The sequence below is a fragment of the Heloderma suspectum genome, chromosome 7 (genome assembly GCF_057233095.1).
Source record: "Heloderma suspectum isolate Gila_16-S chromosome 7, 16-S_ref, whole genome shotgun sequence".
NCBI classification, from domain to species: domain Eukaryota; kingdom Metazoa; phylum Chordata; class Lepidosauria; order Squamata; family Helodermatidae; genus Heloderma; species Heloderma suspectum.
The window spans coordinates 28,414,487-28,442,455 of NC_139464.1; the positions used below are offsets into that span (position 1 = coordinate 28,414,487).

The window sequence follows — 27,969 nt, forward strand, 5'->3', positions numbered from 1 at the left end:
CCATGGTGGCGTTTGCTGTCAATTATAATAATGATTTCTAAATTTGCATCTATACAATATATAAATTAGCATATACAACTTACATGCAAGCTTGTGCCCTGTCTTATCTTCTTTTTTGGTTATGAATTTCTTTTTTTGGTGATTCGTGAGTGGCCACTCTGTAGGGGAGCAAGAAAGGATTAAACTTCCCCTCCAAATGCTGTGATCTCAATAAGGATCAGCTCCTCCAGCAGCTGGTATTTGCACTCTAAAAAAACTGCAGTCGATATTAACTTCAAAGAACCATTTAACATACTGTCTAGTTTGACCCTAACTAGTGTTACTTCACATGTTACATTTTCAGATTTAAACCTAAGATGTTTGAGTGTACACCAGTGTTTCTTAAACTTTGGGGAGGATCTTTTGTGTGTGTGTGTGTGTGTGTGTGTGTGTGCGAGAGAGGGAGAGAGGGAGAGAGAGAGAAAGAGAGAGAGAGAGAGAGAGAGAAACTGCAGTAGAGGATGGAAGGTTTCCATCCATGGCCATCCATGGCTAAGCAGTTGCAGTTTTCCTCTGCTGAATGGATACCTTGGGGCCATACCAGCCTTTCCATCTTGGAAACAAGAAGGAGAGGACAAAAAGCTCATGTCTGTCCTAAGCTTTCCCTTTCTGCTTAGCTCCACTGCTGTGCAGCTGCCTTTCCTCTGTCTTCCAGGCTCCAGTGCAATACAGCAAACAGTGGAGACCTATTCAGAGGCAGGATGTTCCTCAGCTTTTTGCAGGAACTTTTGGAGGGGCCTGCAGAGGGAAGGGAGCTCCTTGGAAGTGCTGATGTACACATGAAGCTCCATGTGTCGTTATTTCAATCCCACCCTATATTAGAGGCCCAGGATGGAGGGTACATTCAGAAAGGATGGAGGGACTTCAGTAGGTTTAAGAAATACTGGCATACACTCAAAAATGCCATGTGAATGACAACAAACATGCAGTACACTCATCCGGAACCTGTGATTGGCTGCAGTTTCCTGTAAAGTATTAATCTAGTGGTTTCGCCTCTAAAATAGCCATAATTGAGAGGGAACTCATCCAAAAAGAAAAGAAAAGAAAGTGCAAAAGGAAATGTGATGCTGACACAGTTTGTGCTATCATGTAGATAAAGTTGCTTTCAAGACCTTGTATACATATACATTTGTTCTTCTAAATGCCTTGTTCATACAAAGAAAAAGTGATAATGACTGGTTTCTGTGACTTCCACATCCAGGGCTCAGGCGAAATACAATAGGAAGTTAAGCATTAGAAATAATGGTATGATATGGTAGAAATACAACAGATTATAATGCAAAAATATGGATGCAGGTCATCAGCTAGAGCCAACCTTCAGCTGTGTATAGGTATGGTGAACTTGTTTCACTGGTCATCAAGAGCCCACTGTTCCATCTAGGGCGTAAGTGGTGGTTTAGGTGAGGAACAAGATGCTTGACTGTCAAAACTGGTTGCTCGGCCTGGCAACTGGAAGAAATGAGAACTTTTGAGAACAGAAGAAGAGTCCCGCAGGATCCAAAGTTCTACCAACTCCTACACCCTGCCTTTCACAGTGGCTGACCAGATGACTCTGGAAAGCCCACCTTAGAGATGGGTGAATCTGTCACTTTTGCTTTCTCCCACATTCTTTTTTTTTTTTTTAAATCTCAAATTCTTTCTCTCCTGAATATGAAGACCATTGCAAATTTTGGCAAATTCTTATCAAAAATGAACTGAAGCAAAATTCTTGTCCACCTGCACCAGCCAAATTCAATAGGTACAGCTATGCCCAGCATGGAAAGATCATGATGTACCTGCTTGACACATAGCTGTTAAAGACAGTGTTGTCTTCATAGAAAATGGAGTCTCTTTATTTTGTATTGGAACGATAAAGTTCAGGTTTCAGTATAACCTTTTCTTTTTTTTTTTTTTTACTGTTAAAGGCAGGCCTAGAAAGGGGTGGGCTAGGGGAGCCTAGCCCCCCTAAATTTTCTTTGCCCCCTAATTTTTTTTTGCCGACAAATAATTAAAAAAACAGTTTACAATTTTGTCTTTAAAAGGCCTGAAAATCAGATGACCCCCCCACACTTTTTTGGAAGCTCCCCCCCACACTTTTAGGCTGGCTACGGGCCTAGTTAGGGGCAATTTACCTGTTATGAGTTTGATTATATTTATAACTCTTCTTTGTTATTTGTATTTATGAATCAATGTACGATGAAATGTTTTCCTTTATTTATCTACTGGGAGTTTCCTCTGGAATGGCAAGATAAGACAATAAAATAAGAAAAAAAAAAGACAGTGGTAAAGTGGTAAATTCTGAAGTGCAAGCGGTCACCATGATAGTTCCTACATCCAAACCTCCAAGGAGAGCCCAAAAATGCAGGCAGCTGTATTGATCCATGTAAACAAAGCAATTCTAGTGGTCTTCATCTCCACCAGGAGCAGGTCTTTTATAAAGCTATTGGGTCTTAAATGCCCATTCAGTATCAAGCCACCCCCAAATACTTTGCATTACAACAGGAATAGCTCGCAACTATATATTGTTCTTGAGAAATAAACCCCCACCCCAAAGAAATGTGAGGATTGCATCTAAGCTCAGGGGGAACAGGGAATTCTGAGTGGGGTGGCAGATGACGTCAGTGTCCTTGCTTATAAAAGTGCCACCCCTGCATCCCTGCAAGTCCTGGCTCTAGTACATCACTAGTTAAAGATGAGGAGCCTGCCAGAAAAAAAAGAGGTGGCAACCCTAATTCACCACTACGAACATGGTTGAATACACAGATATTCAAAGCCAAACTTTTGAAAGCAAAGCACTCAAAGCCCTGGATCTAGATGGACAGATCTGTCAGTTTGGGTTTCTTCCACTTTTTTTTTTTTTTTAAATCTCAAGTCCTTTTTGTCCCAAATATGGAAAACTTTATGAATGTTGGTACATTCTTATCAAAACCGAACTGAAAGGAAATTTTCACCCATCTTTGGCCCACATGCAGGATACGAAGACAACACATCTACCCCATTCTTGCTCCCCAGCAACCAAGATTCAGGGGCATACTGGATCCACCTTGGGCTTTTCTACACGAGGCTGCTAGTCTGCCGTATCTACTTTTGGTTTTGTCGCAGAATTCAGATCTGAGCACTACACAAAGAGTGTTTCCTTTCCTGCTTTTCCACTACATAACCTCTAGGTGGCACAGGGTTATAGTGGAATACACAAGAGGAAATTGTGGTTTCTTTCTCTTTTACAAATAATATCGCATTTTCCCATTCTAAAAAACTTTGCCCAAAGTGCTCTTTTCAAGCGAAACTGGAGGGCCACAATATCATCTAAAGAACCCATAAACAACCATGAGTAGGGAATGATGAGTGCACAATAAATGCCTCAGGCAGAAAAAGCTCTTAGCCATCGTAAGTAATAGCCATCAATAGGCTCTTCTTCCTCCCCTAAATTCGTCTAACTTCCTTTTAAAGCCACCCAAGCTGGAGGCCATCCTGACGTCCTATGGGAATTAATTCCATACATTTTTTTGCATTGTGTGAAGAACTTCCTTTTGTCTGTCCTGAAGCTATTGGCAATTAATTTCATTGGACATTCTATAGTGGGGATATAGAAAAAGGGTATCCATCTGTCTTGCCAAACTTCCTTCCTAAAGATACATGCTTGGGTCCCTCCCAACTATTTTTTAGATGAGCCCTGAGACATTACATTTTTTGATCCACCTTTGGTCAAGGTTGACTTCTGGGCTCTCCCCCCCCCCCCCCCCCGTGCTGCTATTTTTACCTTTGTACCTGGTTGGCTTTGAACTCTTTTAGCTTTTGCATTGTTGTGAATTTGATTGTTTTAAACGTTTGTGTTTTCTGCTGCTATTGTATTTGGTTCAATCTTTTTAGCTTTATTGTGTAAGCTGATTTGGAAAGCGGCTTATACATTTGAGCAGTAAATACCGTTTTCCTCAGTGGAACAAACAGCATATTTAAAAGGCAATTCAATTTGAAAAAAGACAGTGTGTGTGGGGAAGGAGTTAAAAAAAAAACCCCTCTCCTAGTGCTGTGGTCCTGATCCTGCCCAGGGGGCCCCCATGGCAGCTTTTTTTTTAAAGGAAGGAAACAGTGGGGGATTCATTTACAGACCTTCTGTAACTGAATCTAGTTTGGTCCTTTGTCTGAAATACATCAGTAGTGACTGTTGTTAGCAGGTGGGATGGAGTATAAAAGGGAGCCAGTGAACATTTGAATCTGCATTCTAGTCAATGGACTTTTCAAATGATTTAGTGAAATGGGAAATGCAAATCTCAGTTCCTAAGCTTTTTATGTGAAAGTGATTTTTAGAATCTTCTCTCCTACAAGCCTTCATATGGCGTTCTGCACTTACATTTTCTTCTTCCCTACCCTGCTCCAAAAGAATTTCTTACAAAAATACTGCTCTGTGAAATGTAGAGACCTATTTGGACACAAAGTATTCAACACAGAGGGATAATGAGGACTAGCTGGCTGCAGAGATATTGTAATTCTCTTACCTCTATTAAGGGATGCCAGTGGGTTATTGGTTTGCGGGGGTATGCCAACATTTCATTCCAGTGGTCTCTTCCAAGTCCTTCTGCATCAAGCCCAGTCCTACATACCCCAATCACCTCATTGTGTCCTACTCTAGGATTAAAGAAGGAGAAAGAAATGTCTAAAGGTTATCCACATTACTGTGTGTACTGTGCTCTAAAATAATACAACATTATGGGTAGAATAACCACATTCTGCTACAAGAAAAAGATAGATTCAGCAAACTGTATGAATTATACAAATGAAGAAAAAATCTGATTTCTCTTAGTTTGCAAAATTTATATTCCTTCTACTAGTCATGGGAAGGGGCATGCACATATAGGACACTGAAGCCCCACTCTTTGACCTTTGGAAATTTTATTTATCAAATTCCTCTTGCTTCTGAGATTGCACTCAACATTTGTCATGAACTTTCAAGCATATTTTCACATCCATAAAGGCTACACACTTGCTTAAACATCAAATCAAATCAATGAAAGCTGAGATTCTTAGGGTGATCAATTCTGCAGCCACTGCCATATGTTCTGCTTCCACTGAATTGCAATATACCCACAACTCTGTCTACTCACGGCACCATACGGAATCCTTGGTAGCTGTGGGTTTATGGGTTTGTTATTTGGTTTCTACTTTCAGGCACACTTCTAAATGTGTCCTTTCAATGCTTAACTAATCATCTCCGTTAACCACAAGAGCTAAACGTACTTTACATTGGATAATGGAAGTTAAAAATGCTGAAAATGTAAAGCAGCCCTTAAGTACTCAGGATTAAGGATACACTCATACATATGAGTATATGGAGGAACAATCTTTGGGGTGCGGGTGGGGATTCCAATAGCCTAAGGGCCCAATCTGCTTGTTTACGCACTCAATGCTTGTAAGACTCTGAACTTGGAGGCTTATGAGCATCTACTGAGGAGCGGCGGAGGTGATCGTCACCTCCTTGTCCTTCCACTCTGCATTTTTGCTAGACAGTAGACAGGCTTTTTTGCCCATCTAGCCAGGCTGCTTCAGAGGGGGAGGGAAGGAGACTGGAGAGTCCTTGGGATAGTTCATATCCTGGCCTCTCCAGTCTCTTCCCCTCCCCATCCATTGGAGCACCCCCTTTCCCACCCTCTCTGAGGCTGAATCCCTGACCTTGGAGAGGCAGCTGGTGTGGTTCTTTCCACGTCAGCTGTGAAGGGGAGGGGGTGGAGCACAGATTCCATCCTCTGAGGTTGGAGTGCTGTCTCTGATCTTGGATCTGGGAATCTGAAGTATCCTATGGCCCCCCAGACACAGTCTAGGGGCCATAGGATTGCTTCCTAACTCTGTTTGAGGGTGACATAAAGTAATCACACCTCTTTATTAGGGTGGCCACTTATGAATCACCAAAAAAAGAAGAATCACATACTCCCCCCCCCTTAAAAAGAGGACAAAAAGAGGACAACTTGCATAAATTTTGCAGATGTTACTTTCTATGTATATATCCAAATTTAGAAATAATAATTATAATTTAAAGAGAAATAGCTTCCAAATCCCGGGAAGTACTAGTTCCCCTCTACTCAGCACTGGTTAGGCCTCATCTGGAGTACCGTGTCTGGGCACCACACTTTAAGAAGGATGCAGACAAACTGGAGAGGGTTCAGAAGAGGGCAACAAAGATGATCAGGGGACTGGAAACAAAGCCCTATGAATAGAGACTGAAAGAACTGGGCATGTTTAGCCTTGAGAAGAGAAGACAGAGGGGAGATAGGATAGCGCTCTTCAAGTACTTGAAAGGCTGTCACAGAGAGGAAAGTCAGGATCTCTTCTTGATCATGCCAGAGTGCAGGACACGGAATAATGGGCTCAAGTCACAGGAAGCCAGATTCTGGCTGAACATCAGGAAAAATGTCCTGACTGTTAGAGCAATACGACAATGGAACCAATGACCTAGGAAGGTAGTGGGCCACACTGGAGGCATTCAAGACGATGCGGGACAGCCATCTGTCAGGGATGCTCTGACTTGGATTCCTGCACTGAGCAGCGGGTTGGACTTGATGGTCTTATAGGCCCCTTCCAACCCTACTATTCTATGAAATATAGTACATCTCACCAAAGTGTGGAAGTCTGTGACCAGGTAAACTGCATGCCTGCCTGTTCACTCTGCTGTTCAAGTACTAACTGTTCTTATGGAACAGTTGTTATGGTTCTTTATCTTTAAACTGAAATTGGACATGAGAAGCCCATCAAATAGAGGATGCCTTCAAATAGACGCCAGTCCTCTGGCACCCCTTCAAATAGAGGACTGTCCTCCGAAAAGAGAACAGATGGCCACCCTACAATTTATTTGTATGCTAAAGTATTGACATGTAACAGTGTACATTTTATCCAACAGTGTATGGTTAAAACATCAATTGATGGCGGTGATCAAATGATAAGATCGAGAGTTTATCTTTGAAGCCCGACATGGCTTAGGATCCAAGTACCTGTTGGACTGCCTTTACCCACACCAGTCTGCCCAATCACTGATATTGTCATGAGAGGCTCTCCTTCGGGTACTCCCACTTTCTGAGGTAAGATGGGAGGCAACCAAGAAGAGAACCTTCTCAGTGATAGAGCGACATAGGATTGTCACCGTTGTAATTCCAGTGTCAGGCAAATACCTTTTTTATTTTTTCAGGCTTCAAACCCCTTTTAAGTTATTGTGAATGTTTTTACTTGCTCTCGCTTATTTATTTATTGACCTTTTATCACAGAGGTGCCCAGCCTTTTAGGACCTGTGGGCACATTTAGAAATTTGAAAAATTGCTGTGAGAACCACTACAAAATGCCTAATCAGTAAATCACCGCTTTGGTGTCTATCTGTCCCATCAATGGATCTTAGGCTGCTTCTACTCACCAAAAACATTTGTTTTTCATCTATTGGATCTGACAACATCTCTTTAATAAGCGATTGTCTAATTTGGCTGATCACTGGTGGTGCAATACAGCTAATGCTTCTTTAAACATATGTTTTGGCAATGTCCAGTAGTTGCTTCTTTTGGGGAGGAGGTTATTACGCAAATAAATTTTGTACTGGAACAGTGTTTAATATTCACGGATGTATACATTCTTTTAGATTATTGCCCTGCTTTATGGAAATTAACAAATGGTCAGCGTAAATGGATCCTCCGAGCCCAATTGACAGCCAAAAGACTGATATTACAACATTGGAGGAATAAACACTCACCTCCTATAAAGCAATGGATTGAGGACCTTACAACACTTTTGATATTTGAATGGGTGGCAAAGAGACGCCACCTTCAAATGGGTACTAATTTTGATATTTGATCCACTTTTGTTGAAGCCTGTGTATAATTGCTAGAAGGTTGTATGTATTTCATTTGTATTCATTGCTATGGATATATACAAATCCATGTACACATATTAAAAATGGAAAAAAATAATAATAAAAAAGTTTTGTGGGTACCTGCGGGCACCATGTTGTGGACCACTTTGTGGGCACCATTAGAGGTGCCCACAGGCACCATGGTGTGTTGGGGACCCCTGATTTATCATATATAGCAATAGGAAACTCAGTTCTCTGAGTGTTGGTCCTTTTCAAGCCAAAATAACACCACCCAAAAACAAGAGGATGGTATTAGTATGCTTGGAGGAATGCTGAGCTTTGCAGAAATACAGAAAACAAATCAAAACAAAAGTTTAGATAAAAAAGTAAGTGGCAAAAACACCACAGCCAAATGAGGACTGAGCATGCTCAGTGGGCACAGAATGCTGACTGTTCGAAGGAGAAAAATAACAAACAGAAAACCAAGGGGAAGGAGGGCTGAAGTGGAATAACCTGGAAGAAAGCATGGTTGGCATCCTGGAACACTGGGCATGCTAATGCTTGGAGTGGGAGGAATGGAAAACCAGGGTGAGTGTTTTATCTGCAGTTCATCTTGTTTTAGTGATCTGATTGATCATATTTTTCTTTCATTTCATCATTGTTAGCTGTCCTGGAAGCATTATGTGATAAAGATTGTAGGATTCAGGAGGGTTAGAAGCAGACTTAATCATGCTTAGAGCAGACCCCTTGAAATTAATGGGACTTATTTTAATTATGACAAACCTGTCCCATTGATTTCAATAGGTCTACTCTAAACATGAATAAGGATGCAATCCTCTATGCACTTACATAATCAATGGGATTTACTTCTGAGTAGACATGTATAGGATTGCATTGTTAGTCTGGATCTAACCCAAGTTTTAAAAATCAAACAAACAAACAAACAAAAACTTTGCAAAAATTGATTTCTAGAAAGAGGAAAATGCGATATACCGGTCATAGTCCATAACAGCAATGGAGAGGCTGACTTGCTCCACATTCTCTGGAGGGATATCAAAGACAATGGCCTCGCTGTATACTGGATTGAGTGTGTTCTTCTTTGTAGTTGTTTTCCTCTTTTTTAATCGTCGACCATCACACATAAGGGATACTTTGACATATGGATCTGAAAAAATAGGAAGGGAGTTTAACAACCGGAAGCAAAGGATAGGAGTATATGAACAGTTTTCACAATGGGGGGAAGTATTTAGTTCCACCAAGGAAAGATATAAAATCATAGAGTTGGAAGGGGCCATTTAAGCCATAGAGTCCAATCTCCTGTTCAGTGCAGGAATCCAGTCTGAAGCATCCAGTCTTTGTTTGAATACCTCTGGTGACAGAGAGTCCACCACCTCCCTGGGCAGTTGGTTCCATTGTCTGACTCCTCTGACCATTAGAAAGCTTTTCCTGATCATCAACCGAAATCTGCCTTCCTATAACTTTGGCCTGTGATTTAGTGTCCTACAGTCTTGGATGATAGAGAACAGATTATGGTCCTCTTCTGTGTAACAGCCCAGAATATACTTGGACCAGAGTTATTTACCATGTTCACAAATGACATGGAGTCAAGAATAAATAGTAGGGATGTGGGACGAGGCTGGACAGCCATCTGTCAGGGATGTTCTGACTTGGATTCCTGCATTGAGCAGGGGGTTGGACTCGATGGCCTTGTAGGCCCCTTCCAACCCTACTATTCTATGATTCTATGATTCTATCTATGGGAGAAATACAAAATGGATTCAAATGACTTCCGATTTCTATGAATTCGATTCTACAGCAGACCAGCATCTTCTGAGCTGCATAGATTCCGTGGCCCTGTGAACCATTTTTTAAAAACTTTCCAAAAGTGTATTCACATTTACTTATACAAAATTTACTGGAAAATACACTAATATTTACACCTCCCTACTTTTTTAAAAGCACAACATTTTATACATCTCTGATCTCTCCACAGCCTCTACTGTGTAACCCTCTTTTTGTGTGCTCTGCTCACTGACTGTATGCAGAGCTAAGAAAAATAAGCATAATATTACATGCCAGAAAAAGTTAAGTAAATTGTGGCAGACATTTTCCCGTACTTTTCTGAAGGGGGAAAAAATCTGATTCTGTCAGTGAGTGGAAAACAGAAGGAAAGACACCTGACAAGCTGTGAAACACAGATGGAATGGATTAAACATAATCCATACATCCCTAATCAGCAGTGGGGTAACTAAATTTACCAATGCCACCAAATTATTCAGGGTGGTGAAAGCACAAGTAGTCTGTGAACAGTTCGAAAATGATCTCTCCAAGTTGGCTGTCCAAATGGCAAATGAGGTTCAATATAATTAAGTGTACAAGTGATTTACATTGAGGCAAAAATCCCTAACTTCACATATATACTGATGGGGTTTCAACTGGCTGAAACTCTTCAAGAAAGAGATGTTGTAGAGCTTCATAAGAGGGGCAATGTAGCTCAGTTGTAGACTACATTGTCTGTATGAAGAAGGTTCCAGGTTCAATCCCCAGCATTTCCCATTAAAGTACTTCAAATAGACCTCTGAGTCACAGGAGAACCCCATTCTGAATGAGCTAATGCTCGCATAACATAACAACGCTAGGGATGTCCGTTGTTTGAAAATCCAGCTCTTTGTGGGCCTGATGGATCCTGCTGCCCGTCCGGCTTGGCTTGCATTCGCGAGCTGAGCCACCGGTTTTGCCCAAAATCCAGGAACTTCTTTTGTTTTTCCCCCTCGTAAGTAGCAAGTTACACAAATTACAACTTCATGAGGAAAAAAAAGCCAGCACCAGAAAATCCATGAGCTGGCCCGAGCTGGGTCAATTTGCGGGGAAGCAAACCGAAGCCTGGTAGCAGGGGGATGGGTGAGCTGATGAAAACTTGGTGAACTCCACCCCTGAGACAGATTCCTCTGACATTCCTAAACAGAGCCAGTGAGGTTAGTAGTTAGAGTGTTGGGCTGAAACTCAGAAGATCTGGGTTCTAGTCCCCACTTGGCCATGTGGCTTACTGAGTGACTTTGGGCCAGTCATAGACTCTCAGCTTAACCTACCTCTTACCTTAAAAAAAAAGAAAAAAGTAAGTCCCACTAAATGCAATGGAAGTTAATAGCACAATCCTATATGTGTCTATTCAGAGGTAAGTCCCACTCAGTTCAGTGGGGCTTATTCCCAGGTAAGTGGTTCTAGGTTTGTAGCCTAACACCGAGTGAATTGCACGAAACACATTTTCAAGTGTGTATGCACAGGATTGCGGCCCAAAGGACCTGCTTATGTACACATAACCAGTGGAGGCTGGTGGCTCTGATATCAGTGGATGGCTCCTTTAGAGTTCTGACTGGTTCTGACTGAAAACTGGATGGAATTCACCATCCCACTGACATTGGAGCCACCAGCATCCACTGCACATAACATTAAAAACAATGCTTAACTTAATTAAGTTAAGAATAATTGATGTTTTAATTATAACTTTGTCATTTTTTCTGTATTTTATCGTTAGCCATCTTGAGTGCTATTTTAATGGAAAGGGGATATAGGGCAGTATCCAGTGTGACACTAACGCTAATGTAAATCACATTGCGGTAGCATAAAGGACCTCTAGTGCAATGCCAGTAGCCTTTGCTGGTGCAACGGGTTTTCTGGGGATACCCATCATGCCAGCAAGTTGCACTAGAGCTCATGTTCGCTAACACGATAATTTATGTTAGTGGTAGTTTCGAACTGGATACTGCTCATAGATTTAAATACATTCTGATGATGGATTGTATCCAATGTTAGTTTAACTTAAGCCTCAGTAATTTCGACAAGTCAACTCTAAGTAGGAGTAACACTGGATACAACCCATCATGTGCGTTGCTTTCATTGTAAATAGAACTATATTCATAATTGTGCTTATCAGGAAGATGGAAAGTTTCTGCGAAGAAGAAATAAAGCACTGAATAGTTTTCCTTAGTTTGCTATCCTGAAGCCCAAACGACATGTTATGCAGAGTTTCATGATCACACTTTTGACACAAATATCAGCTTGGAGGAAGATTCCATCTGAGTGGAAGAAAGGTGTACAAAGAGATTCTGCTTTGCCCTTTCCATTCTGGTCTTTTTCCTGCTCAAAATCACCCCCCCCCCCATATTGCTCATTCATCTGTGTAGGGAAAACACAGAACTCTTGTATCTTCTCTGTATCTTTCTCCATGCAGGTCAAAAAGCAGCTTGGGAGGGTGATTTCAAGCTGGAAAAAAATGACAGGAGGGGAAGGGTTACATAGCCTCACTTTGTGCTCCCCTCTTCCATTTGGACATAGATTTTTTTTTTTTTTGAACTTTGGGATAAAAAAAAGGAAGGAGTGAAAGAAAGAACCACTGAACTCCACATAATATATTGTTCAAGCTTCACTGTCTGTGAAGCCCACATCAAGTGCCTTGAAACCCTGATGGTAAGAGGGTTCCCCTATAGATTCAAGACACGTAGGCTAAGTGGAATGGTACATGCTCACCTGATGAGCCAGTGATGTCCATAGCTTTGAGATTTCTGCATTTGATGACTGTGAGGGTCATTCTCCCCGCTGTCGGCAAGTAACATAGGGAAAACATTATCTCCCCCAAATCAATGCTTTCCTGAAAAACAAAAATGTTGAAAGCTTTGTCCAGCTGTACTGCAGTGGAAACCAACTCTTGTTTTAAGCACTTGTTCTGAAATATTGACTCTCTTCAAAAACACACACAGCAGACCTGATTGTTATCACCTCTCCCAATCCCAAACTTTCCTAAACAACACCTTGTCATTTATGGGGCTGTAGGGGTGGGGAACATGGGGCCCTCCAGATCTTGTTGGACCACAACTCACATCAGTCTCGGCCAACATGACCAACAGTTAAGAAATTATGGGAGTTCATTCATCAACATCACCTGAAGGAACCATGGGTTCTCTTCTCCTGGTTTAGTAGATGAACTAGTTTTTTTAATTAAAACTATTGATTAACTAAAAAGGTTATCCTAGTTTATTTGGGCAGCAAGTTTTTTAAACTTGAAATGTTTATTTGCTGATAGTGAGCACCACTTTATAACAGAGGGAAGGGAGAAATGGATTTCCTTGCCCTTTGCCGATGCCCTTCAAGCATTCCAATCTAATACAGATGCATATTTTTTTCTGGCTGTGATTCAGCTTCATAACTCACACATCTGAACTCTCTCAGAAGTAAGTGAACTTCTGCTTAGGCTGATTTGCTTTAATTGTCCCCCAAGGTTACCCATGATATATACTAATAACCACAATCGATGACTTTCCTTTCCCCCTTAATTATTGGTCTTGCTGTATTTTTTCATTTTTGTTGCCAGTATTTTTAACTTTATTCCAAAACACAATGCCATGTAAAAATGAAAAATGAAAAAGCCCCTAAGAACATAAGAAGAGCCATGCTGAATCAGACCAAGGGTCCATCTAGTCCAGCTGCCCACAGGAAACTCACAAGCGGGACATGAGTGCAACGCCACCTCTCGCCCATGTTCCCCAGCAACCGGTAACAATTCCCTAATTGGAGAAACATGAAACCAGGTGTATGGGGAGTAGGCATGGGGGATTTTTTTTGTTCAGTTCACATTTTAAGGCAAACTCTCCTAATTTCACACTTTCTAATTACTACGCAAATCGAAACTCAGTTACCCTTTTGAATTCACACTCTTACAAATTTTGTTCTCCAATCAAGAAGTGTGCTCAAAATGTGTATATTAGAGAAAATAATGTTCAAATATGGATTTAATTAGGGAAACTGCTAGCAAAAAAAAAAGTATGTATCAGGTAAAAATGCATACAAAAATACTTGTATTAAGAGAAATGTGATCAAAAGATGCTTATGAATTTTCATGCAAACTTTTGAAATAGAAATTCTCAAAGTTTCAGATGAACCAAACTTAGGATTTGAAAAATGAACAACTGGGAGAAACTTAAATTGGCAGATTTATCTATCCCTAATGAGGGGAACATACACTTGAAGAACCATGGACGTCCTCTCAGTCTAGAGCAGTTGTTGTTCAGTCATTCAGTCGTGTCCGACTCTTCGTGATCCCATGGACCATAACACGCCAGGCCTTCCTGTCCTGCGCTCTCTCCCGGAGCGTGCTCAAGTTCATATTCATTGCATCGGTGATGCTATCTAGCCATCTCATCCTCTGCCGTCCCCTTCTCCTTTTGCCTTCAGTCTTTCCCAGCATCAGGGTCTTTTCCAGAGAGTTTTCTCTTCGCATTAGGTGGCCAAAATATTTGAGCTTCAGCTTCAGTATCTGTCCTTCCAATGAGCACTCAGGGTTGATTTCCTTTAGGATTGACTGATTTGACCTCCTTGCAATCCAGGGGACTCGTAAGAGTCTTCTCCAGCACCACAGTTCGAAAGCATCAATTCTTCGGCGCTCAGCCTTCCTTATAGTCCAGCTTTCACAGCCATACATTACTACTGGAAAAACCATAGCTTTGATTAGACGGACCTTTGTCGGCAAGGTGATGTCTCTGCTTCTTACTATGCTGTCTAGGTTTGCCATAGCTTTCCTCCCAAGGAGCAAGCGTCTTTTAATTTCATGGCTACAGTCACCGTCTGCGGTGATCTTGGAGCCCAAGAAAGTAAAATCTGTCACAGCTTCCATTGCTTCCCCTTCTATATGCCAGGAAGTGATGGGGCCAGATGCCATGATCTTCGTTTTTTTAATGTTGAGCTTCAAACCAGCTTTTGCACTCTCCTCTTTCACCCTCAACAAGAGGCTTTTTAGATCCTCTTCACTTTCTGCCATTAGGGTGGTATCGTCTGCATATCGGAGGTTGTTGATAATTCTCCCGGCAATCTTAATTCCGACCTGTGATTCATCCAACCCAGCATTTCTCATGATGTACTCTGCATATGAGTTAAATAAGCAGGGTGACAATATGCAGCCTTGTTGTACTCCTTTCCCAATTTTGAACCACTCGGTTGTTCCATGTCTGGTTCTTACTGTTGCTTCTTGACCCTCGTACAGGTTTCTCAGGAGACAGGTAAGGTGGTCTGGTACTCCCATCACTTTAAGAATTTGCCAGAGTTTGTTGTGATCCACACAATCAAAGGCTTTAGCATAGTCAATGAAGCAGAAATAGACGTTTTTCTGGAATTCTCTTGCTTTCTCCATGATCCAGCGAAGGTTGGCCATTTGATCTCTAGTTCCTCTGCCTCTTTGAACCCCAGCTTGTACTTCTGGTAGTTCTTGGTTCGCATACTGCTGAAGCCTAGCTTGTAGGATTTTGAGCATCACCTTGCTGGCATGTGAAATGAGCACAATTGTGCGGTAGTTGGAACACTCTTTGGAGTTGCCCTTCTTTGGAATTGGAATGTAAACTGACCTTTTCCAGTCTTGTGGCCATTGTTGAGTGTTCCAAATTTGTTGGCATATTGAGTGCAGCACTTTAACAGCATCATCTTTTAGGATTTTAAATAGCTCAGCTGGAATACTGTCATCTCCACTAGCTTTGTTGTTACAAATGCTTCCTAAGGCCCACTTGACTTCACGCTCGAGGATGTCCGGCTCAAGTTCAGTGACCGCACTATCATGGCTATCAGGGACATTCAGATCTTTCCTGTATAGTTCTTCTGTGTATTCTTGCCACCTCTTCTTAATCTCATCTGCTTCTCTTAGGTCCCTGCCTTCTTTGTCCTTTATCATGCCCATCTTTGCACAAAACGTTCCCTTGAGATCTCCAATTTTCTTGAAGAGATCTCTAGTCTTTCCCATTCTGTTGTTTTCCTCGGTTTCTTTGCATTGTTCATTTAAGAAGGCCTTCTTGTCTCTCCTTGCTCTTCTCTGGAACTCTGCATTCAGTTGGATATATCTTCCCCTTTCTCCCTTGCTTTTCACTTCTCTTCTTTCCTCAGCTACTTGTAAAGCCTCATCAGACAGCCACTTGGCTTTCTTGCCTTTCTTTTTCTTTGGGATGGATTGAGTTGCTGCCTCCTGAACAATGTTACGGACCTCCGTCCATAGTTCCTCAGGCACTCTGTCTATCAGGTCTATTCCCTGAAATCTATTCCTCACCTCCACTGTATATTCATCAGGGATATGATTGAGGTCATACCTGAATGGTTTAGTGGTTTTCCCTACGTTCTTCAATTTCAGCCGAAATTTTGCAAGAAGCAGCTCATGATCTGAGCCACAGTCAGCTCCAGGTCTTGTTTTTACTGACTGTATAGAGCTTCTCCATCTTTGGCTGCAAAGGACATAATCAATCTGATTTCGATATTGACCATCTGGTGATGTCCATGTGTAGAGTCGCCTCTTGTGCTGTTGGAAAACAGTGTTTGCTATGATCAGCATGTTCTCTTGGCAAAACCCTATTAGCCTTTGTCCTGCTTCATTTTGTACACCAAGGCCATGCTTGCCTGTTATCCCGGTGATTTCTTGACTTCCTACTTTAGCATTCCAATCCCCTATGATGAAGAGGACATCTTTTTTTGGTGTTAGTTCTAGAAGGTGTTGGAGGTCTTCATAGAACCAATCAACCTCAGCTTCTTCAGCCTCAGTGGTTGGGGCATAGACTTGAATTACTGTGATGTTGAATGGTTTGCCTTGGATTCATACTGAGATCATTCTATCATTTTTAAGATTGTACCCCAGTACTGCTTTTCCCACCCTTTTGTTGACTATGAGTGCTACTCCATTTCTTCTAAGGGATTCTTGCCCACAGTAGTAGATATGATGGTCACCTGAATTAAATTCGCCCATGCCTGTCCATTTTAGTTCGCTGATTCCCAAGATGTCGATGTTCAATCTTGCCATCTCATGTTTGACCACCTCTAGCTTACCTTGATTCATTGATCTGACATTCCAGGTTCCTAAACAATATTGTTCTTTACAGCATCGGATTTTCTTTTCACCACCAGACACATCCACAGCTGAGTGTCCTTTCAGCTTTGGCCCAGCCGCTTCACTCTTTCTGGCGCTACTTGGAAATACCCTCTGCTCTTCCCCAGTAGTATATTGGACACCTTCTGACCTGAGGGGCTCATCTTCCGGCGTCATCTATTTTAGCCTTGTGATACGTTCCATGGGGTTTTCTTGGCAAGGATACTGGCGTGGGTTGCCATTTCGTTCTCCAGTGGACCACATTTTGTCAGAACTCTCTGCCATGACCTGTCCGTCTTGGGTGGCCCTGCACGGCATAGCTTATGGCTTCACTGAGTTACGCAAGCCCCTTCGCCACAACAAGGCAGTGATCCATGAAGGGGAGTCTAGAGCAGAGGACTGAGCAAATAAGTATCCCTGAACATATTTGAATACCAAATCATAGTGGCAGGGACCTGCAATATAATATTGCAGGTCCTAAGAGGAGTGCTCCTGTTCAGGGCTCCAGACAGCCTGGAACAAGAGCCCTGCAGAGTTGTCTGGAGCTTTTTCTCACCACTCCTCCTACCTTGGTATATAGTATTAAATGCTTCATGTTTGGGGCTGATGGGAGAGGGGGAGTATAGAGTGAGGAGAGGTTCCTGATTGTGGAAGCTTTGTAAGACAGATGTGCTTACAAGTCCATTTTCAGATCTTCATGCTGAATGCACAAAGATCTATGATATAGCCAAGGGTGCGGGGATGCTTGGGAGTGGGGCATGACTGCATGCACATGTCCCATCCCCACATTATCCAACTAGTCTTGCAGGCCAATGCCTGCATAGGGCTAGAGTCTGCTTGACATCTGTGGTGGGGAAATTGTGGCCCTCCAGACGTTTTGGACTAGACTCCAATAAGCTTCAGCCAGCATGGTCAACGGAAAGGAATTATGTAAGTTTTAAGTTCAAAATACCTGGAGGGCACCAGGTTGCCTACCCCTGAACCTTCCCATGGGCACAGAAATGCTGCCCAAAGGAAACAAAAGAGAAATCTAAGGTTTTAGCATGGACGTGTGTCTCTCCCCACCCAACAGTAAGCAGAAAGAAACACAGGATACCTGTCTTTGGTATTTGGTGTGAACCCAGCATGTTTCTGACAGGTTACCTGAAGTATAGACTTTTCTCAGGTACACCTGCCAGACCCTAAGATCATCTTCAGAAGGCTTCCTCCAGGTGCCCCTGCCAAATGAGGTGATGCAGGTGGCTAATAAGGAGAGGGCCTTTTAAGTGGTGGTGCCCCTGTTGTGAAATACACTCCCCAGCGAGACTCACCTGGCATCTACATTGTGGCCTTTTTGGCACCAGGGGAAGACCTTCTCATCCTTTAGCGTTTAGTTACCTTATGCCCAGGTAAGTGTGAATAGCATTGCAAACACAGGATCCTTGACATCAGACACAGAAAGAAGCCTTGCTCCGTAATTCTAAGTATGTGAAGTCAGGCTGCAGTTCCTCAGTGGCACAGGATAAGCATTTGATATTATACGCTCAGAGGTTCTTACATAATCTTCATATATGTTTCTTTAAAGACGGAGCATGGCCAAAGATGGGATGGCACTAAATGGGCAAGGTTAAAGGAGGGGTGGAGCTACAAGATGCCAATAACTTTTTTGCACTGTAAATCATTAAATGCTTTCATCACCAGGCACCAAAGTCCTATCTTACAAAATGAAGTTTTCTTATAGAAAATAAAAAGATGCCTGTGGCATAATGCTTACGATTATTTTTTCAAACTATTTTAAGTCATTGTTAGTCTGGCTGCATCTTACAGTGAGCCTTTCATGACAGCCTTGTTTGTGTTATGCCAGATTCACATGAAACACAAACAGAAGCTTCTGGGGGTGGGGGGGAATTACTCTGAAAGTGGCTGTGGAACAACTTACCAACTGGGCAACTGCTGAGAACTGGACAAAAACATACTCCAAATATGGAATAGAGAAACTGCAAGCAACTGTGGCATTTTCACTGTGGTAAGCAGCACAAATATCCAGATGATTCATGCAAACATACATGGATATAAAACAAGAAAAGGGCATGTGAGCCAAGGAAGGAATCTTCTTTCAGGACATCTGCATGGCTGCTTGGGAGTTGTTAAGCAGCAGTGAGCATCCAGTGCCCATATAAGACAGGAGTCAATAAGGCCGCCTCCTGTTACATATGGGTGTGAGAAACACATGTTTGAAATGTGCATATTATACTGCAGGGTGCTCAACCTCAGGCCTGTAGGCCAAATCTGTCTCAGCGGGTTATTTTATTTGTACCCTGCCTTTCTACCAAGAAAAATGGTATTCAAGGGAGCTTACAATCAAAAACAAGACTAGATTAAAACAATAATAAAACAATACATTAAACACAATAAAAACGCAGCAACAACAGAATAAAAACAGCAGCCAACCCAACAGATCCTCTCACATGCTAAAGGCCTGCTTGAATAAAGAGGTATTTGCCTGCCAATAGAAGGACAGCAGGGAGGGAGTGGACCTAGCTTCCCTTGACAAGGAGTTCCACAGCCTGGGAGCAGCCACTGAGAAGGCCACCAAACACACTTCTGAAGATGGTGGTGCTGAAAGAAGGGCTTCTCCCAGAGTAGATTGCTGACAAAGGCGCCCAAAGCAGTCTCTGTCCCAGAACCAGGCCTGAAGCCCAATTGAAATGGCTCTAGATAATCCACCTTATCTCCTAGGGTCCCAATCCAGCCCCCAAATGGCCACATTTCCTGCCCCTGGCCCACGTCCTCCCCCCTAACTGACAATCGTTTGGTGGTTTCCTGGCTTTTGCACCCCCACAACCCTAAAAAGGTTGAAATGCCTCTCCTAAGAACTGGTAGTATGAGCTTTAGGCTCAAATAGTGTGGTGTTTTTTGTACTGTTCGTACTTTGGCCCCACCCTTTTTTCCTTTGTTCCTGCCCTCTGCGGGAACTGCGGCCCTCGAGAGCTTCTGTCATTGTTTGCCAGCTGAATGCAGCTGGCTGCAAACAGCAGCAATAAGTAATTGCCTGATAAGCTGGGTCGTAAACCTGTGCAAGGCTAGGAAAGGAAGAGGCTAGAACGGTGGGGGCAGGGGCAGGGGCGGGGGCGGGGGGGGGGCTTTACCAGTTCGACAAATCAAAGATGGCATGGCAAAGAGAAGTCTGTTTTCCTGTCCAAGGGCTAAACACAGGGATTCACAAGCAAGGCTGAGGTTCAGGTTTGGGGTCGAGGCAGGGCTAGCAAGCTTCGGAGTGTGGAAACAACATTGTTCTCCAGCAGCTTTGCCCCTGCCTGCTTCCTGCTTTTAACTGCAGCATCCTGGAGCAGCTGCTGGTAGGGATGTACAAACTGTGTACCTTCCATGCCACTTGACTTCCGCAGTTTGCGTCCAGTGCTCTGTTCCACTGTTCACAAGCCCCCAAGAATTCTCCTCTTTTTCTTCCACTCCGAAAATGACGTAGATAAATCCGTACTGACAAACGTAATTCCTGTACCCAGCTGTCTCCGTGAGTCTGCATAACTTCCGTAAGAATCGCTATTTTTTGTAAATATTTACGTATTTTTTCCCCCTGCCCTGACATGCAGTAATTACTTTCAGCCAAAACACTTCCTCTTCCTTGTAGGGGCTTCCCAAAAGAAGGCTGTCTTAGGTGTGCCTGAGAGATAAACTATTTGTTTAAAGCAACACTGTTTTAAAGAAAGATAAAACCATTTAAAATGACCACTCCAGTCCTGGAGCTTAGCAGGGAGAATAATACACCATGCAGGGCTCCAGGACCTTTTTCTTTCTTTAAAACAGCATTGCTTTAAACAAATAGTTTATCTCTCAGGCACACCTAAGACAGCCTTCTTTTGGGAAGCCCCTAGGAAGAGGAAGTGTTTTGGCTGAAAGTAAACTCCCCAACGGAGAAGGAGGATTTCAGTTTAAAAAGAACATCCACAAACAAGGCAGTAAGAGCAAATAATTTAAAAAGAAATCTTATGTATTTATTATCATATTACTATACTGCATTTTATTCACGAAAATTCCATGACTCCTTGCGAACAACGACAGAAAAGCCGCATGACTGCTGGCTCCGCAGGACCTCGTGGTGCTGTTCTGCAGAGCATTCCGTGGCACGGACTGAAGGGAATTTGATCCCATTTCACTCCGTGGTGGAATTCACTGACATCCCTAGCTGCTGGCAATCAATCCTCTGGCCTCTGGGAGCCTCTCTGTCTTAAATCACCTCTATTGTTCTTTTACATGTGGCCGTCTTTGCTCTGCTGGGGTCAGTGGAACTTTCCCCTCTGAATCCTCTGGAATGGCTGCCACCGGGCATGGATCATCCACAGGAGGTGAGGGGGCTTGGCTTCCTTCTGTGCTAGTCCCTTCCCCCAGGTCTGAAGCCTTCCATTCCCCTTCATCCTTGGAGGATTCCGAGGGGGCATGATAACTTCTCCAAATTTGGCCCTCCAGGTGAAAGAGGTTCAACACTGCTGTCATACCCACCAGAGAACCAGGATTGGCTGCAGATCCCAGAGACTAGGATCCCAGGTCAACCTTATTTGGCCTCCAGACCTGAGGTTCTGCACCCCTACTGTATGTGGTTGACACATGAAGAGAGCTCTTCTTCATGACAAATCTGGTTTTCCTGCTGGACAATGTATAAAAATGGCCAAAGCAGATGTGATGTGTGAAATATGGGATATCTGAGTCAAACCAAGAGGAATGATATCCCGACCACTCAAACTTCAATATAAAAAGGTCAGAACAAGAACAAATATTCCTCTATTTCACTTTTAAGAGCTGGGATAATCAGATCCTGTGTCTCCTGGATTTATTCTGAGGACGTCTGCCTAATCCTTCAATGTGCCAGTGAAGAAGACTGCAGGGTTGAAAGGTGTCTGGCAATCATTTATGCATATCTGTATTAGACTGTACATGTTGGTTTGATTATGTAGTCCTTTTTGTCCTTCATCTTTTATAGGCTGTGATTGTGGAGTTTTAAAGTTGTTTTATCATGGTGTTCGGTCACTGTATACGACTTTGGTGCGTTATGTTATGAACATAACGGCCCCCTGCAAGTCCTGATGTGCACTTCTAAATCTGGAGAACTGATCACAGATCCACCTGGAGATCTGATCACAGATCTGCTGTACAAAATCCCTTTTGACCTTCACCTCTTCAAAGGCAAGGTGCTCAGGTAAAGCCTGCCCATTAGGTACCTTTCCAAATCCCAGGTGTGGCTGTGATTTCCCAGTGGAGAGGGACATCTGCACAGGCTCTAAGGAACTTCTTCTCTTTGTTATTCACATGTTCTTTTCATTGAAAGTAGGCTTCAAGAATTCAGAGAATCCCTGGCTCAAATGACTCCTAGAGGACCTAGAGAAGTATGCAGGGAAATATCTGGGGCTCTGAGTGCCTGCAACTGTCTTGCAACTGGGATGGTTTAGCAGCTGCATTCTCAGAGGAGCAGCAAAGACAGAAGTGGGGAACCACTTTAAACTCTGTATGTGTGCATGCATGCGTGTGTGTGAGAGAGAATTGTCCTCCACCAGGCCCTCTGTAGACCTAATGATATCACGACCCCACACATTTTGCATTTCTCTGTGCTGTGGGTATGGATGTCAGAGGAATCTGTCCAAGGGGTGGAGTTTGCCAAGCTTTCAGCAGCTTGGTCCCCTGGACTTTGCCTCACTTACCTGCAAACTGCCCCAACTTGATCTGCATCATGTCAGGACATCTGGTGGATTTTTTTCTTGCCAAGAGAAAGTTGCGCAAAATGTGCAAATTGTGGCTGGAATTTGAGCAAACTGCACCTGCAATTTGCGCAACATTCTATAGGTGAGGGAAAAAAATGCTAAAACTTCCCAGATTTGGGGGAAAGCCCACAGCTCAGCTTGCGAATGCAAGCTGAGCTGGGTGGGCAGCAAGGATCTGTTGGGCCCCCAAAGGGCTGGATTTTCACAGGACAGACATCCCTAGCTGTGAGAGGCATGGAGTTCCATGCCTCTCTCAGCACAGAGAAAGGGACTCAGCTGGCACTGGGCGGAGCGGCATCTCCCAGAGCCGGCTGAATTGGGCGCCTCTCACCATCACCAGTGAAGGATGCCTCGGCCAGTGCAGGGAGCAGTCAGTCCTCCCAGTGCCCTCTGAAGCCCCAGTGCCTTCTGTATCTCCACAGTTATCTCTGAACTGTGATCAGATATAACAGGGGGGATTATCCTGTGCACTACTTGGCCTCCCAGTTGGGGGGGAGAGTGACACATGGGGGGATCCCTCCTGTAATCTCGGAGGCCAAGCTCTGCCCCCTGGAGGAATCCAAGGAATCTCTGTGGGCCAGATCCCTGAGCTATCCCTGACTTGATCTATCATCCTTTATCTAAGGTGATGGCTATTCCTTCTCCCATAGTTTCCCAGGGAAATTATCTACACTGCTGATCTTGTTCTGCAAATGTTCTTCCTAATTAGCAGAAGATGACTCTGAAAGCTTTGGAAAATAGGAGACCAAGCGGACACTTTGCAGCTCCTGTCTGAGATGCTGTTGTTACCAAACACCCCGATATTCTTCTATTTTTGAATGGTAGTCTGTGCCTGGAAAGAAGGCCTCATTCTGGCTTGGGGAAGCACAAGAGACGTCTGCGGTCTTAAAAGCCAAGCCTGGCACTCAAAGCAGAACTGTGTATATGGCACATGGCCATCATCACCCTTCTCCAGACTTAACCCCCTGACCCCTTCCTCTCCCTGGATATCACTTCCAAAATTGCAATGCTGCTCCAGACACCAGTCTTAGAAGAGTCAGCAGGTAAATGCATTCAGTTATTATTATTATTATTATTATTATTATTATTTTACCTTTCTGCTTAAGCAAGGAGGAAGAAGAATTGTCAGTTTAGGTAAGTCCCAAACTATCATGTTTTAAGCCATTCAACAGCCCATCTTAGTTCTGAGGAGCCCCCAGAGACAGGATTTTTGCCATTATTTGAGTTTTAATAATGAGACTCAGATTCTGGGCATATAAATAGCATCCACTCAGTCCAATAGCTAGAACTCTTTTGACCAAAGAAGCCTCTTCCTGCCCCAAAAGAGGAATCCTGTGGAACACCCCTTTCTCCCTCTCCCCCATTTCCATCTCTCTCTGTTGCTGGCCCTTCCATGTAGCAAGGTGAAGCTGGCTGCTCCAGGAAGCAACAGGTGAAGGCAGAACATCTTGTCTGAAGGGTGCAGTGAGACTTTTTGAAGTGCCCAGTCATTTGATGCTCCACTTCAGGCAGCAAAATGCCTCGGGCTGGCCCAGCAGTGCTCTGTCTACATTTCTGAACCATCTATTAAATGTTAAAAATCAGGGTGTGTTACAAGAGGAACTCGAAGCATCTGCAAGACCTGCCACAAATGATTTATGTTGGCACTATAGCTCAGGGGTGTTGAACCTCAAGCCCGGGGGCTGAATCCAGTCCTCCTGGGTTCCCAATTTCTGGGGCTTCCAGATGGTCATGCCCCTTTCCCCCAACCATGCTGGCTGGGGCATACTGGGAGTTGTAGGACTTTTTTCTGGCTAAGCATGCATAGGATCGCACCCTTAAATGCCTTTCCTAAGGCTTAGTTACTGGTGATAAGAGGTTTGAGCTAAAAAATGCTGGTATTTTTAAAAATAGGTTTTGCCTTTGGCCCCACCCCATTTTGCCTTTGGCCCCTACCATCACTGGAATGCAGCCCCTGAGAGCTTTTCCAAAATTGAATTCAACCTTTGGGCTGAAAGAGGCTCAACACCCCTGCTCTAGAGAGAATGCTAGGGAAAGGCCATATCCCCCTTCTTCTAGTGACGCAGTCCAAAAAAGCTGCTGACCCAAGAGCTGTTCCAGACATTCCCAAGAGGCTACAAGAACCCGAGGTCATCCCATGAAGCTGATTGGTGGGAGATTCAGGACAGATAAAAGGAAGGACTTTTTCACACAGCACATAGTTAAACTATGGAATTTGCTACTACAGGATGTAGTGATGGCCACCAATTTGGATGGCTTTAAAAGGGGATTTGACAAATTCCTGGAGGAAAAGGCTATCAATGGCTACTAGTCTTGGTACTTCCAGCACCAGAGGCAGTGAGCCTATGTACACCAATTGGTGGGGAACATGGGTGGGAGGGTGCTGGTGTGCCCATGTCCTACTTGTGGGTTCCTGATCCTCAGCTGGTTGGCCACTGCATGAACAGAATGCTGGACTAGATGGACCCTTGGTTTGGTCCAGCACAGCTCTTCTAATTTTCTGATGTTCTTAAGGCCAAAGAATGGCTATATCCCATACAACTCAATGGCACAAATTGGTGTGCCTTGGTGGCTGTGCTAAAAGCTCCCAGCAGCTGCATTAGAGATACTTTGGCCTCAGATGTTTTCCATGCAGGGATTCAGGGACAGCTCCAGAGGGTGGCAGGATCAAGCATTTCCCAATGCCTCCACTCTCGGAAGAACTGACTCACTGAGCATCCATGAAGTTCAGAGGCAGTCAGGGAAGTCTCAGATTGAACATCCTACTTCTCCCAGGTTAAAGGGGACTACTGAGGGGTAAGCTGCCCAAAGGTCCCAGAACTCTGGAACTGCTCCCAAAGGAAGCAGTCTGTTCCTGATGGATCAAGAAACCCAAGTAGGGTCCAAAGCTCAGTGGTAGAGCACCTGCTTTGTATGCAGAAGGCCCCGGGTTCAATCCCTGGCATCTCTGGGTTAAAAAAGTAAATCAGGTAGCTGGTGATGAGAAAGTCTGCAACAGATGTTGGAGCACCTCTCCTAGTATGAGCCTATCATATACTATGATCAACATCTGAGGCTCTCCTCTCTGACAGCCTCCTCCGAAGGAGGTTTGGAGGGTGGCAAAAAGGGAGAGGGCCTTTTCAGTGGTGTCCCACCATCACCTGATGGAATGCTGTCCCCATTGAGGTCCACCTTGTGCCAACATTGTCATCTTTTCAGGGTCAGGTTAAGACTTTCTTCTATTCCCAGGCATTTGATGGCATATGATGGGCTCCTTAATGCATCATTTGAATTGCTTATGGTTGTGGATAATTATGGTTATGGATGTTTTGGTGGCTTTATGGGGTGATGGTATTTTAGTGGATAATTGATTTTAGCTGTTTAAAATAATTTAATTTTCTGTATGTTTTGGTTTGTAAATTACCTTGAATCTTTTCTTGTTAAAGGCTTATAAGAAATGGTGATGGTGATGGTGATAGTGATAGTCCTCTGCCTATCAGTCAGAGTCATAGACAATACTGGGTTAATTGGCTAAATAATCTGACCTGGTATAAAGCAGTTTTCTATGTTCAAAAAGCTATAGATAAAGCCTCACTTGCTGCACACAGAAACTTTCCAGCTAAATAGAACCTTCAGTCCAGAGCTTTTTTCTCTCTTTCTTTTTATTTTTGGGAAGTGGCAAACTTATGATTTAAAATTCTAAAACAAAAAACGGAGAAACACAGTTCATTAACACCAAATCAGGATACAGCCACCATAAACCACACGCTATAATTGGCTTTGTGTGTCTCAGAGAGCTGAAGGAACTTGTCCTAATGTCAGAAGCCAAGAAAAGTATTATAGTGAAGCTGTATGCATATTAGCAAATTCCCTATTGGTGGCATTGTAAATTAGAAGCCATCAGTCTTGCTCAAAAGGAAGTGTGAGTCATCCCATGAGGGTTGAGAGTGTGGCTGCTCTGGACTATAACGTACATTGACTTGGCTGTTTGTGCATCCCAGTGGGCTATTATATTTCAAGAAGCATCAGGTGTAATACTAAAGGCACACATGGTTGTGTTCGGTGGTCTCATGTCAGAAGGGGATCAGTGGACACTGAAAACAGTTGGTGTTTTAATGAAACTTACTAAATAATGATAATGTTTTAGGCTGGCTTGGTTAAAAGAGCACCCATTTGTATGGTCTAGAACAGCCTTCTGCAACCCAGTGCCCAGCAGATGTGTTGGACTAGCTCCCAGAATCCCCCAACCAGCCAGAATAGGGATGGCAATCTTCTGGGGTGCGGGCAGGGGGCAGGGAAGGAACTCTCTTGTTTAGAAAGTGAACTGTGGCCAGATAATTTGGATTTTGCCTTGGAAAGCTAGTGCCTGACAAGTGGACAAGCTCCATAATAAAGTTAACAGCAAGGACTTTGCAGTTATGGAGGACATGCATTTTGGCCTAACACTACATACAAATCCATGCAATTATTACATATACAATTGACAGGAGAGATGTATCTTTATACTATGGAGTGCCTTCTTATTGATTACAACTTGAGAATGTGGTACTTACTGTAGTAGCGCAATGGATGTCTTTCCATACTGTGGCCTCTCTAGAGAGATCAGAGACTTCAAAAAAGTTATCAAGAATCACTTCCCCAATCATATCGTGTCTGGAAAACCTGTCAAAATCATAAACACTGAAATGCAGTTTCCTGTTGCAAAGCTGGTCGTAGACTACAGGAAACTGAAAGGTTTCATCAAAAACAGGGTTTAAAGTCTTCCTGTGAACCCGTGTCTGAAATTTCTTTTTTCTGTCTGGAAGAAGGTAGATTTTCACATAGGGATCTGATGTGCCAGTGAAGTCTTTAGCTGGTAGTTCCAAGGCTTTGACAATGGTAACCAAAAGCAGTTCATTTTCATAGTCATACTTGAGGGCAAAGTTAAGTTTCCCACAGGTTTTCACATCCTCTGCCTTGCCTTCTGAATCCACAGACTTCTGTTTGTAAAGCTCAGGTTTTATCCTTCCAATGCTGGTTGTTGTCTCCCCCCTTTGTAAAACTGGATCTGTCCCCATGTTGAAATCAATGCTGGACACCTGCATTTGCCTTGGCAAGTGTCTCCTGAAAGAATTGTGCCTGCATACACAAAGGAAAGAAATTAACATTGATTATCTTAGAGGGAAAGAAAGTAACTTCCATTATCACCAAAAATGAAAGAAGTAAATCAAAAGCTCACATTTAACAAGTTTCCACTGTTGTTATAACTCTCTTGAGAGAACAATGATCAACAATGCTAGGTTATCCAAAAAAAAATATAACTCAATAATTCAGTTCAAGAAGAATGTTGACAATTTGAAATAAAAAAAAAAATCCAGAGGGAAGCTACAAAAATATAAAGGGTTTAGAAGGCAAAGTCTATGGAGGATAGGCTGAAGGGGAATCATCATGTTTAACCTAGAGAAAAGAAATTGGTGGCTGTTATGGACTGGCAATGCCCTGTTTCATAAGTGAAAGGGAGGACAGACAAAAGA

General features: G+C 43.2%; 1 protein-coding gene across 2 annotated transcripts in view; it reads right to left on the reverse strand.

Moving 5' to 3' along the window:
• Nucleotides 1-1,416: 1,416 nt before the first annotated feature.
• The window catches only part of SYT10 (synaptotagmin 10), a 69,733-nt gene continuing 43,180 nt past the window's right edge, over nt 1,417-27,969 (reverse strand). For both annotated transcript variants that reach the window (XM_084811719.1, XM_084811718.1), the window contains exons 3-7: nt 27,010-27,574; nt 12,368-12,488; nt 8,834-9,005; nt 4,515-4,644; nt 1,417-1,488 (exon numbers count right to left, since the gene is read on the reverse strand). In XM_084811719.1, coding sequence (XP_084667845.1) covers nt 1,417-1,488; nt 4,515-4,644; nt 8,834-9,005; nt 12,368-12,488; nt 27,010-27,574 — 1,060 coding nt within the window. The remainder of the gene's footprint in view (nt 1,489-4,514; nt 4,645-8,833; nt 9,006-12,367; nt 12,489-27,009; nt 27,575-27,969) is intronic.